This window comes from Rhincodon typus, chromosome 23 (assembly GCF_021869965.1).
Source record: "Rhincodon typus isolate 14 chromosome 23, sRhiTyp1.1, whole genome shotgun sequence".
In the NCBI taxonomy this organism is placed as follows: domain Eukaryota; kingdom Metazoa; phylum Chordata; class Chondrichthyes; order Orectolobiformes; family Rhincodontidae; genus Rhincodon; species Rhincodon typus.
The window spans coordinates 33,893,322-33,906,723 of NC_063354.1; the positions used below are offsets into that span (position 1 = coordinate 33,893,322).

Here is a 13,402-nt window from a genome sequence, read left to right on the forward strand (position 1 = left end):
GACACAGTTGCTCAGCTGCTTAGGGCAATCAGGATCATGTCACTAGTTTTGGAGTCAAATACAGCTACAGTCAGTCCTGACAGTTCAGTCAAGCAGTTTGGGGATTTGTGGTAATTTAATTGGGGACCTGCAGAGCTATCAGTCAAGCACAGTCAATTGGGACTGTCTACCCAATTTGACAAAGGGTATGGGCCACGGTCAGTCCTGGGTGTCAGTCTGGGGATTGTAGGCAACATACAGAAGGGACAACAATTTTGAAAGGCAGTGTAAAATGCATGCAGTGTTCAACTGGGTGGAAGATAAATCCTGGTCACAAGCAACCTTGACCATGTCATTGATCATTACAGATAGATAATAATCTTCTTTATGAAGCAGAAGTAATCAGGGGTAATTTTAAAAGTGTTACCTGTGGGCACTATTAATAAAGACAATGCAAGATTTCGTAAGTGCTCAGAGACATTGAGTTGATCTCCTCTCACTTGGATCTGCAAGTATTCACCAACATGTTCTTTTATGAACTGCTGCCTTTCTTGGGTAATGTGGAGGGTGCGGAAGACAAGATATGAAAAGTAATATGAGAAGAAGCACTTATAATCTCCTATTGAACTGGCATGACATAGATTATGCTGCATTCATTGGAATGAGGTCTCTACGTCAAATGTTCATGTAGAAGCATTCCATGGCCCTCCTTATTGGAATCCTCCATGTCCCACTGTATGGAGGTATATGCTAAACCATCAGACGTGTGTGAAGTGAATGCTGACTGCTCACATTATTAAGAACCTGCTCTGTTTTTGATATTCCCCACACAGATTCACTGGAAACAGCCACAGGAGGGGTCACTATCACTGATGCGGAGGATCCTGAAAGGCACATAAAAATGGAAGAGGAACAAATACACAGCAAACCCAGGACCAGCAGTAACCTCCAGCTGAACAGCCTCCAGATGAAGATGTCACAGCTTTCCTCTAGAAGAGCAAAGTACAGACTGGCAGCAGATTGAGAATGTCCTGGGACAGTGTCACAGAACTATGCCAACTGCTGTAGTGGGAACTGTGACTTGAAAGAGTGCATGGTGATCCCATTCCAGTGGCCAGCAAGGTGACATCTTTCTAAACTTTAATGCAACAAACCTTGAACCACTAAGGCTGTTACCAATGCAATTTGACAGAGATCACCACTTCATCTCGTTTCCTCATGATGTGAGTGTTGCAGCCCAGGCACTAGGCTTTTCCAATTTAGCTTCGCCCAGATGCAAGACACTATAGTTTACTCACGTCACATAGAGAATGCTGTGTCATAACACAGCTAACTTCATCAACAGGTTGTTTTTCATTTCATCAATGCTACATCTTAGAAATCGGTGCCAGGTACCCTTGGAGACATGATGGGTTAAATATAACGGCTTCAAGAGTTTCAGCTCTGAAGAAGAGTCATATCGTACTTGAAATGTTAGCTCTGTTTCTCTCTCCACAGGTGCTGCCAGACCTGCTGAGTTTCACCAGCTTTTTGTTTTTATTCAATAGCTGCATGCAGTCATTACCCACTGACTGTAAGCTTTTTTTGCTTTTACATCATTTTTACATGACTTAGCTGATTAAAAATGAACAGTCTCAACTATGTGAAAGCTTTCCAATATATGGTTGAACAATGAGATGATGTTAGGTTATACTGGGCTTTAGAGAAAGAGTAGCAGCACTCCCTCAGAGAGAGTTTGAAAATGGGATGACACTAAGATGAGTAATATGTCTAGTTTGGTTTTTAAACAGCAATACATTTACAAATGTGCACATGAACTTACAATGAAGTGTCAGCAGTGCCACCCATGTGACCTCAGAAGCATTTCTTTTTAATACCTCTCCCACTTCTTGTGATGTGAAAGGCAACTCCTGGTTGACAACACTTGACTGGGTACATGGCTGGGCTCTAAATATGGCACCAGTGCCAGGAATCCTGGAAAGTCCCAGCAGTGGCAAGTACTTTTGAATCGTGAGTGGAAGACAGTGTGAGTGGGGCACCATACAGGTGCGGTGCATAACTAATGAGTTGAGCTATGGCGAATAGCATAACAAAATGAATGCATTTGTGTTCATGGAGAGAAATCACCAAGAAACCTCGCAAAATGAACCTTTAACTGATTTGAGGCAACATTCAGCCCTATGTCTCTCATCAGATTTAAAATAATACCAAATACCATTAAGTAACTGTCCAGTGATTTTCACTGGAAACCAGAAATGGGACAGCAACTGAGGAGACGACTTAAAGTTGGCTATGTAGAATACTCAATGCTGAGACAAAATGACACAGATTTGTTACAAGAAACAGATGATAGAGGGCTGCCTTGTGGCCATGTATCATTCTGATGGAGCGTCTGCAGCAAAAGTTGGAAAATTTACAAGAAATTTTTTTCAAATTATAATGCAATGTGCAAAGGCAGTACACTTTGGAGCTCGGGGAAAACAACATCAATGTATTTATTAAACATACTTTGTCACTTTCAATCAACACAATTTACTGGAATTTATTTCTTTTTTCTTTCTGCTTTTGTATAAGATGCAGCAATGCACTCGCGTGTGATTCTATGCATTCCAGAAACCTCAACTAAGTAGCCAAGCTTAGCCACTTACAACTATATCACACACAACTTTCACATCCTCAAGAGCAACTGTCCAAAATCTACGCTTCTTCCACAAAGTTGTAATAACACTTATCATATGATTTTCTTTCTTCAATCTATTTTAGCTTTCTTCCTTCACTACTTTTTCCTGTGCCACTCTTCTAAGGAGGACTGCAAGCAATGATGTCTCACTGGCTGGCTGCCAGCACCACAGGATGGATCAATCATGTTATAAAGTGTGAAAGGTGCATCTTAACCAATATATTACTGCGAGACTTTTAATAAAAATGATATATGTGAATCTGCAGTGCTGATTTTATAAATATTATTACACAAAACTTCACAGGCTTTTCATTTTTCAAGTTATTTGTTTAAATATGGTGGAAAGTAAATGTGTATTGCACACGTTGCTGTAACAGAACACAATTCTATTACTGTGCTTGGAACAAGTTCGTTCAAAAAAATCATCTTTTTGTACCATTGAGTAAGGCCTCATTTTTTCTGTCTACCAGTTACTTCAAATATGCTTTAGAAGAAAAGTGCTGTGTCAATAACATTAAAAAAAATCAAGTTCCAGACTCTTTGCTGGCAGTTAGGAAATATGATTGTTAGGCAAAATGTTTCAAAAATAAGTCTACATTAAGGGGAAAAAAAAAAATGCTTTTCCAGCCTTTCCTTTCTGTGAATCAGGGACATGTGTGCCCTGAACTCAGGCCATCTGCTTTAAAGCTAAGCAACATATCAATTATATTTCTTATGGCATGGCTGAGGGTGGTCTCTGAAATAAAAGGAGATCTCTGCTACCCTTGAATTAATTTTTAGCTGAAGGAGGTGCATTGAGCAGTTCAAAGCTCAACAATTTACAGTCTTTTGAAACTGAATGGCAGCAATGTGTGGAATCTTTCAAATCATTGCATTAATTGATTAGAAATGACCTACTCAGACTGCTTCTTACAGACCCCTCATACGTGGAAAATTCTGACATTTAAATTTTACTGTATAATTCACAGCATTTCTATGTATTTAAAGATATTATCATCTTGATCACTGTAAACATTAACATTGTACTACATCAAACGTTCAAAGGTAGACAATCTAAGAACGTTTTTCAAATTTTATCAGTGATACGGACTCTACAGACAATTTTGCACTGCAATGCTAAACTGCATTCAACAGAACAGGACTTTTATATTGATTAACATTTACTTTCGAACAGTACTGTTTATAAATGTTGTACAGGTGCAGTCAGAATTCAAATAATTGTTAAAATGCAATCAAAAGTCAGAAAGCAACCCAGCTTATTCCCCTCAGGGAATGCAACAGCTTCCATGTTCTTATTTATGAACAATAAATACATAGTAAGCTGAGCAACAAGAGCATCCTTTTATATTCTACATCCCTATTGTTCAGCACTCATAACAGTTAAATTACCTAAAACACAATGAGCACTGCACCTTTATTCAGCATCTATTCATTAGAGAACTACAGCATGTAAAGAAATAGTAGAAGAACCTTCTCAATTATCAAAAGAAAGTCATTTTCATTTAAACCTACATCACTTTGGGTGTAGGCTTTCATTCCACACACTCTTGCAATTTGGAATTTATCAAGAGCTACTGAGAGCAGTTTTCAGCAAAGGGCACTGAATTCCAAGATATGAATGTTATAGATCTTATTCAGCTTACTTCAGAACATTTAAGACATATGGAATTGCATGGTGTCATATTTGTTGGATTCATCTCTCAATATTACACTGTAATAAGATACTAACAATAAACTGTAGTGACACCCCATCTTCACACCTGTCAGTCAACAATCCAAGCAAGAACAAGAACAAGAAGTTTGTTCAGCAGCTTGTCTAATATCAAAATCAAAGGAAACACTGGGCCAGATTTTCCAAAGAGAGGCAATCTCAGGCAAATTGTCATTTTGCCCCTTCTTTTTAACAAAGGGAGAGAACAAAAGGACAGAGTTTCATATTTCTGACAGGAGATGCTGATCAAAGCTCTTTCAGAAAAGTTGTACTTCCATTCTGACAGTTTTCTTGCAGTGCAGTGTTGCTGGGGGAAGGCAAACAACACTCCTTTTCGCAGCAGTCAGATGCCTTAATTTAAAATGCAAAAATCTGAATCACAGACAACCCTAAGTAGGGTGCCAGCTACGTAGGATGCCAAGTGGGTAGGGAGTAGTGTCAGGGGTAGGTTGCCAGGTTGGTATGGTGTCAAGGTACAAGGTGGCATTTAGCAAGTAATGCAGAGTTTAGGATAGGTTGGGTTGGGTGGCAGGAATTAGGTCCAGCAGGTTTAGCTCCACCAATGGGTTGTGGGGTCTGTGCAAACAGATCAGATCCAGAGCAGGGGATGGAGGAGTATATGGTTCTGGGGCAGTGGAGGCAGCTTGGGTCTGGAGCAGGGGAAGGGGTGTTGGCTCTAGAGGGAAGTGGGAGATTGGGTGCGGAACTGGTGAAAGGGTTGTCGAGTCTGGAATGGGTGAGGGGTGGGTGACTGGTCCAGTGTGCATGTTTACGGAAAGTGGTATCAGGTCTAGAATGGGGGGGTGGGGGGTCGAGGGTCGAGTCCAGACTGCATGATGAGGTGGTGAGGTCTAGAGCAGAGGATGTGGTGGGGGTGGTTGGGTCTAGACTGGGTAAAGGGACGGGGATCAGGTTCAGAACGTATGATGAGGTTACAGGTCTAAAGCAGGGAAAGGGGTGGGTGTTCGTGCTGCAGTGGGTGAAGTGATGTGAGATCTGGAATTGGGGAATGAGTGTCGGCTCTAATGCATCTCAGGGGGAGTGGAGTGGTAGCCTCAGGTTGGTGTCTGGGATGTGAAAATCATCAATGAATAAAGCAGAATAGTCATATCTTGGAATGTAAACAGATCTCTAAAATATAAGAAGATATTTCATCTCTTACTAATAAATACCTTTCGTCTCCTGTGAAAATATCAAAGCATCCATTAGCCAGCATTTGGTCAAGCATCTTCAGCATAGGGATGGACACCCTGAAAAATAGTAACAATATTGAGGAGGAAAACAGGAAATAAATCATTGTCACAAAGCTGTCAAAGTAAAAAAAAACTGAGGGTTCATATTTTATCTTCCAAAATAAATGTCACATGTTCATGACAGGCATTAAAAAAAAAGCTATTTCAAAAGGGTTCCTATATTTGGGAGCTTAAATAAAAAAAGCAATACTGGGAGAGAGATTTAGTCTTTTGTGGATCATAGATAATGACTTACGTGCAGAGCAGAAGTGGGGCAACCAAGTAAAAATTCGCTCTAAAAACAGTGAAACTGCCAGAGTTTAACTTGGAAGTGAATGCTTAAAAAAAACAGGCAACAGAGTTTTTTTTTCACACAGAAGAGAATTTGACTCATTGATGGCTCCTCCTGAGTGCGATCAGAAAGGAATTGAAACCAGGCAAAATGTGTGCAAGATAAAATTACAACAGTTACATGCCATTGATAAAGTTAAACAAAATGCTGATACACATTTGAGATTAAGCTTTTTCTTTATTTTCTTTACATATGCTCATTAAACAAGTAGAAAATCCAAATCCCATGTGGTCACTGTACAGCCTTCATCACTGCTAGCAAAGACAATCAAAGACCGACTGGAGTTGACTACCTACTAAAACTGTACTTAACAAATAGCAAACAAAGATAGATTGGCCATCTGTTTACCCACCTGTCATTATGTAGATTGTCCTTAAAGATTTGTATTAACGTTCCACAAAACTTGTTCATGGCTTCCAGGTCATTTCGGATTGTTTTGAGATAATCAAAAAGTGACTGGGCTGAATATCGCACCTGAAATACAGCAGAGAATGTGGCAAGTCAAGATTATCAGAACATTTCATACTGTAAAAGTATGGTTAATCTAACAATTAAAGCACAAATTTACACCACAGCAGCAGGCACCAAATGTTGATGAAGCTGGCTTTGTTATTAAACAGACAGCTCTGTTCTTTTTACATCCAAACATACTGAGCTTCGCCCACTAAAAACCACAAGAACATGACAAAAGCAGCAGAATTCAACACAGAAGTCACACATAGGGCCATTGTTAGTACTTTCAGCATGAAAAACCTAACATGACACTAAAGGAAACACTACAGTTTTTCTGAAGAAGGGTCTCGACCCGAAACGTCAGCTTTCCTGCTCCTCTGATGATGCTTGGCCTGCTGTGTTCATCCAGCTGTACACCTTGTTATCTCAGATTCACCAGCATCGGCAGTTCCTACTTTCCCTGTAACAGTTTTAGCAATTACCCTTTTTAGTCAATATCAAAAGAAAAATTTTAAGAAGTGAATTTTGATGAAGTGCCACCCCCAAATACTTGGTTCTAAAGACCTTAACAGACGTGAAATCAGATGCTACTGTTATTAACAAAAGTGAATACTTAACTCATTCATATAGCATTTTTCTATCTACTATTTCATTAGAAGCAATAACCTGCTTCATCATCCAGAAATTTCTGGTTTTGGTTGCTTTCAGCAATTTGCAGGGGGAATAGCAATACATCACTGTGTTGTTCGTGCAGACTGACCACATAGATACAACAGGTTAATGGGCTCTTCCTGTGCTGTAAACATTCAATGATTTAAAATAACCAGATCTGATCTGGAAGCTGCTGGTCATGCCTTCAATTAGTCTAATTTGTCAATATTTATTAAAATAAGGTACAGTCAAAACAATGCAATTATTAAAAAGGGCTTTCATCTATGTTGATAAATGCAGAAAGTTTATGAACAGTCATGAAAATATTAGTGATGTAGTTAGACAACAGGAAATTATTTTGATCTCAACAGAAATTAAACTTTTTGAAATATTAAGTTTGCTACATGGCAAGTTTTCTGAATTTAGTTTGAAATTGTTGCTTCTATTTTAAGGTGTCACACTCCAACCAAATAATAAGTTGTTATGATAATATGCTTGTTTGGGGAAGAAGAGGTGGGAGATTGCTATATTCAACTTAATATAGGTCGCACATATTCTAAATCTACTGTTGGTAAACTGCATATTTATGGAAACTAAGCCTCATTAAAAATGTAAATAGATCAATGAATTTCAAGTGTTCTACTGTAACAATTTCAAAGACTGCCAATTTCGGTGATGGTGAAAAAGTACTGCTCTTGCTCCAAAAACGTAATGTATTGCTCAAGAATACTTGGTAGCTCACTTGGTAAAGTGAATGTCTAACTGTTCTCTTGCCATACACAGGCTCAAGTTCCTCTGAAGCCTAAAACCACCTCCTGTGCCTCTCCTGGCAAGACATGGCAAGCACTCTAATGAGATCTGATATCTTCCCCAATGCAGGCATAAATCTAAGCTACCATCTGTTTAAACAAACGTATATCTCTTGTGGCACTGATTCTTTAGCATGTTCAGATAGCTTCTTCTTTGACTATGTACTCAATATTGAGGTTATGGCCTTTGTTGTCTACTTGACCCTTGTTTCTCTCTACTGCACTCCCCAAGCCCAAAGTTCTGCATCTGCTCCTGAGAATGCTGATTTTCATCGCTATTCAATGATATGTCCAAGTTACTTGGCCTCCTTCTATTAGTCTTTTTCAGATCTAGCATGGATCCCCTGTTGGCTCACAAAAATTGTCACCTCATTAATGGATAGCCTGCAATCTCATTACCAGGCTTAACCGGACATTGAGCCAAACTGGGTAGAGCTTTGTTGCTTCGGTGTAGCCACCCTTCTCAGCAAAATTGCTAACCCTCAGAATAGCATCATGAAAATCTGACATCAGCAAATTACACTTCAGTTTCTGCCACTAGGCTACCAATACACTGCTACAAGCTTCTGGTCATCTGCCCTAATATCATTTCACATGGAACAGGGTCTAATTTTGCTTTATATCACTTATGTAAAGTGCCTTGACATGTTTTATCATGTTAAATATGCTATACAAGTACAAGCTGTTGAGTCATAAACAATGCCAAATTAGTTGATTTTAGCCACAATAGTACTAGGGCCTGGCAAACAGATTTACAGGGCTTGTGCATGGGATTGAGGAAAACAAAAGTCTCTGTTCCTAACAGGATGCTGTTATTGTTACTCCTGCTGGAAAGTAAATATTGAGAAAACAAAGGATTGGCTAGGCCATGATTTTTACCATTATAAGTCAAATTGCCAAATGATATTCTAAGTGAGCTGTGAATTGAGGATGGGCATTTGACCTGTGAAATCAGATCTCAGCAGAGCCAATGGGGAATGGGGGAAAACTCTTTACTGGTTGGAGTTATACTTTGCACAAAGGAAGATGGCTGTGGTTGTTTGAGGTCAGTCATCTCAGCTCCAGGACATCACTGCAAAATTCTTCAGGATAGTGTCCTAGACCTAACCAGCTGCTTCATCAATGACATTCCCTCCACCCTAAGATCAGAAGTAGCCTTTTTTGCGCAATGTTCAGCATTATGGGTGGCTATTCAGTTACTGAGCATTCCCTGTCCAAATGCAACAAAGCCCTGGACACCATCCAAGCTTTGGCTGATATGTGGCAAGTAACGCTCATATCATATGATCATCCACAAGAAAAAAAGTACCCATCTCCCCATGACATTCACTGCTATTGTTATTGCTGGATCTCCCACTGTCAACAACCTGGAGGTTACCATTGAACAGAAACTGAACTGAACTAGCCATATATGCAGCGGTTACAAGAGCAGGGCAGAAGCTTGGAATTCTACAGCAAGTAATTCGCTTAAGCCCCTAAAATTTGTCCACTATATACAAAGCACAGGTCAGAAGTGTTATGGAATAGTCTCCACTTGCCTGGGTAAACTCCAATAACACATGAGAAGGTCTACACCATCTACGAGCAAAATAGTCCACGATTGGCACCATATCCACTAGCTGCAACATTAACTCCTTTCACCACTGACACACAGTGGCAGCAGTAAATACTATCTTCAAGATACACGACAGCCATTTGCCAAGCTTCTTTTGACAGCACTGTCCAAACCTATGATCTCTACCACCTCGAATGGCAATGGCAGCAGATGCACATCAACATGATTCATTATCCTGACTTGGAAATATATCACCGTTCCTTTAGTGATGCTGTGTCAATATCCTGGAACTCCCATCCTATGAGCATTGTGGGTGCTCCCTGATCCCATGGACTGCAATGGTTCAAGAAGGCAGATCTCAGGATGGTGGTTGTACACAGATTAATAAACTGAATAATATGAAGAAAACAGTCCTGGAGATTACCAGAGTGCCAGCACATCAAGCCAGGGAGGGACAGGAGGTCATCCAGAACTGAATAATGTTTTTTTAAATCTCAAACTAAGATATCATTCCTGTCCAATTCAGGGGCCATTCAGTCCAATTCACTTGCATCTGTTGGGTCGGTTGTGCTGAGGCAACTGAGTAGGTCGAGTTCTCATGCGCACCTTCTTGTTTCCTGCAGGATCAGTTGCTGAATGTTCTCATCCAGATATCACTGGCCTCCTCAGCAGGGAGAGATATCCTTCATCCAGCACCATCACTACATTCCTCCACACCGTCCAACAGTACAGACACAATTCACCTCAGTCAAGCTTAGAATTGGTAGGGCTGTTTGAACCACATCTTGAGTGAGCAGAAGAAGAACAGAAAGGCTGAGTCATTTGTAAGCAAGCCCCATTGCAGGATAGCCATGTTGAGACACTGTGGAGGCATGAGCAGAAAATGAAGGAGTCCATTCGCCATATGTACTCCATGGTTTCTCAGGGTTTTGAACACAAAGTGCTCCGTTGAGAGAATGACCATCTTATGACACAGCCTTCTTAGCCCGGATGACTTCCCATTGTGTTACTGATAATTATGCCTGATTTATTACAGACCTTACGTTTTCCCCGTGTGTCTCAGTTGGAAGCTCCAAGTTGTTGTTCTCCACATTCTCAATAGGCTCATCAAGAGTTAATTGGAGGTGTGGATGGTTGCCTGCTTTCCCCCCCCCCCCCCCCCCACCACCAAAACCTTCTCTTTGAAACTCACGTTGTGTCCCCAGTGTGTCGGAAAAGATCGCTGCCTCCAAAGTGTGCAATTGCCCATGCCAGCCTTTAGTTCAGTGATGGCCACAAGCAACTGAAAATTTAGCCCTGGAATTGTGTGCATTCACAAATTGAAATATTTGAGCACTTGGGTTTTTTTGGGCAAGATCAACGAACCAAACCTCAACATTTAGAAAGAAAATCTGATAACCTAAAATGTATTTTAATATAAACCCCTTGTAAGCTTTACAGTAATGCACAATTTTAAAAATGCAACAAAGTTCCTCTCGCAGTCTTGTTATATACGCAAATAAAATAAGCCTTAGGTCATAATGATTCTAAGTTCTGAAATAAAATGTTAAAAAATAAAATAATAATTTAGGCTCCTTAAAGGTAAGTCAGCTTCTTTTTAATGTTCAGCTAACTGTCAATAAATGCTTCAAAAATAGCCATGAAAACTAATAATATAATTTTAATGCAAATACTGAGGGTTAGCTAAATTCAAACCTTCTGGTCATTGTACTCCACTTCTTGGAACTGCACAAGTCACTTATCAAAGTAAACAAGACGCTCACAAAAACTGAAAGATCAAAAATGTCATAGAATCAGACACCAAACAAATTCCCCAAGTTGAGATGTAATACAAGGGAGTGGATGCAGCAGAGCAAGAAATATAATTGAAACAAACAGAACTGCTTGCCAAAAATAAATAATTCTCTGACAACTCTAAGTTAGCCTTGATGACATCACCGAACTATCAATTATATTACAAGTAGGACTGCTGGTAAAATAAAATGATTTGAGTTTTTTTTCATTTGTGTTTTTAATGGGAATTCTATTTTCCTTCAACAGCCATGAATGATTTCCATTATCTGAATTTGGTTTGATTTTATACAGCAGATAGTGCCAACGTTACTGCCTTGCATAAGCCAAACCACAATGTGTTTGCCAAATAAAATCAAGGCTGCTATAATGGTAGCCATTGTTTCAGATATGTCTGTTAAAAACTAAATTAAAGATGCCAACAACTTGGCAGTTCAAAAGTTCTAGTATTACAGAACTTGCTTCTTATTTGAACTTGCCTATGTTCCTCCAGGGACTTTCACCAGTTTTGCCGAGTCAATTGTAGCATTTTACATTAAAGTAGGACCCCAAGCCAGGGAGATATAAAAATGATAGGGCCACACCTGCCTTCAAAATAAAAGATCTTCACCTAGCACCGATTGGAAGGAAGGAATTAGGTGTGCAAACAACAAAGACATACTCCTCCTAAAAAAATGCAACAAATTGTTTTATTTTGTTATCAGAAGTCATATTTAATATTGGATACATTTTACCTTCTCTGTTATATAGAAAACTTTCATCTCAAGACAATGCCTGCCGTCTGTGACTGCCTCAGTCATTCTGTGTTATCGTCCCTGCCCATTGTTAACATAACCAAGTAAAATACTGCTGCTGCTGGAAATCTAAAACAAAAACAGAGTGCCAGAAAAACTCAGCAGATCGAGCAGCATCTTTGCAAAGAGAACTAGAGTTAATATTTGCATTCAATGTTACTCTTCTCTCAACAAAGATGTGGCCAGACCTAATGATTATGCTCAGACACTTTACTGACCTCCCATATTCACCCTTCAACTTATTTATAACTGTTGCATGTGTTTTGCTTTCACTGAACTAAATTAATTTTCCACAGTACATTACATCCATCTCCACCAACTGGCAGCAGAATCTTGAGAAACGTCCATCTTATTCATTGGGATTCCTTCCCTAAATTTCTGAGCATCTCTCTTATTTAAAAAATTCAAAAATAAAACTTTTGCATATCCTCTCTAAATTGTACTTTATTTGTTTTCCTCAATCCTATTTGTGATGAACCTTGGGACGTTATTTACCTGAAAGATGTTCTATAAATGGTAGTTTCAAGGATAGTTAGTTATCAAAGTCTACTATTGTCTTTATTATGATTGACAACTTTAAGTCAAAGTATGCTGATTGGACATGATTACAACTCATCAACTAATGAAAATAGTTAAAATTGTTAACATGAGTTTTAATGTGACATATCTGGTCGAGGGAACAGGCAGTGTATGAAGGGAATACTATAAAGCATTTCATGATAGCTAATGAGCACAATGCACTGCTCAAATAAAATCATCGTGTTGTTCTAGCATGAAAATATATGAAATATTATCTTTTTTCTCAGCAATCTTGTTTATCTCTGTTCGAGTATTTTCAATTTGCAGCCATTTGAATATTTCATTTTACAAAATACACTAAATACAATCCAAGTCAGTGGGTCTGTAGTCTATTGGAGAATTTTCCACAATTATCTGCCAGATGATAAATGGCATGTAACCATGCAAGGAACAAAACATATTTTCTTTCTCAAGCATACATTTTGATTTTCAGGTTTTTTTCATCAGGGCCTTTTCATTCTCACCAATTCCTTTATTAGGAATACTGTGATGCAGTCATGCCGTAACATTATCTTCTGTACTTTTGTTGCTGGTTGGGGTATTTGGACTTTCACAGAATCATAATTAGAAGAATTCATCAATTCCCTCCCTAATTATCAAACATCCATTAAAGTGAAAGCCACAACACACAAAAAAGGCCTTCTCTCCCCTAAACCCGAAGCAGCTTCTCCCTTTCTCCAATTCTATTTGCAGCAGACGCCATCCTCCTTGTAGTCTCCCTTCCCTCTCCAGCATCCTGCCTCTTTTCCTTCACACTTGCGGTCTCCCCCTCTCTCACCAGACCCTTGCAGCTTACCTGGAGAGAGGAAATTCCTC

The 13,402-nt window shown here is 39.3% G+C and overlaps 1 protein-coding gene across 1 annotated transcript in view; it reads right to left on the bottom strand.

The window, feature by feature from the left end:
- tbcd (tubulin folding cofactor D) overlaps positions 1 to 13,402 on the bottom strand; it is a 267,266-nt gene that overhangs the window by 18,552 nt on the left and 235,312 nt on the right. Inside the window, exons 33-34 of the mRNA XM_048610824.1 lie at positions 6,307 to 6,428; positions 5,543 to 5,620 (exon numbers count right to left, since the gene is read on the bottom strand). Of these exons, the coding sequence (XP_048466781.1) occupies positions 5,543 to 5,620; positions 6,307 to 6,428 (200 nt within the window). The remainder of the gene's footprint in view (positions 1 to 5,542; positions 5,621 to 6,306; positions 6,429 to 13,402) is intronic.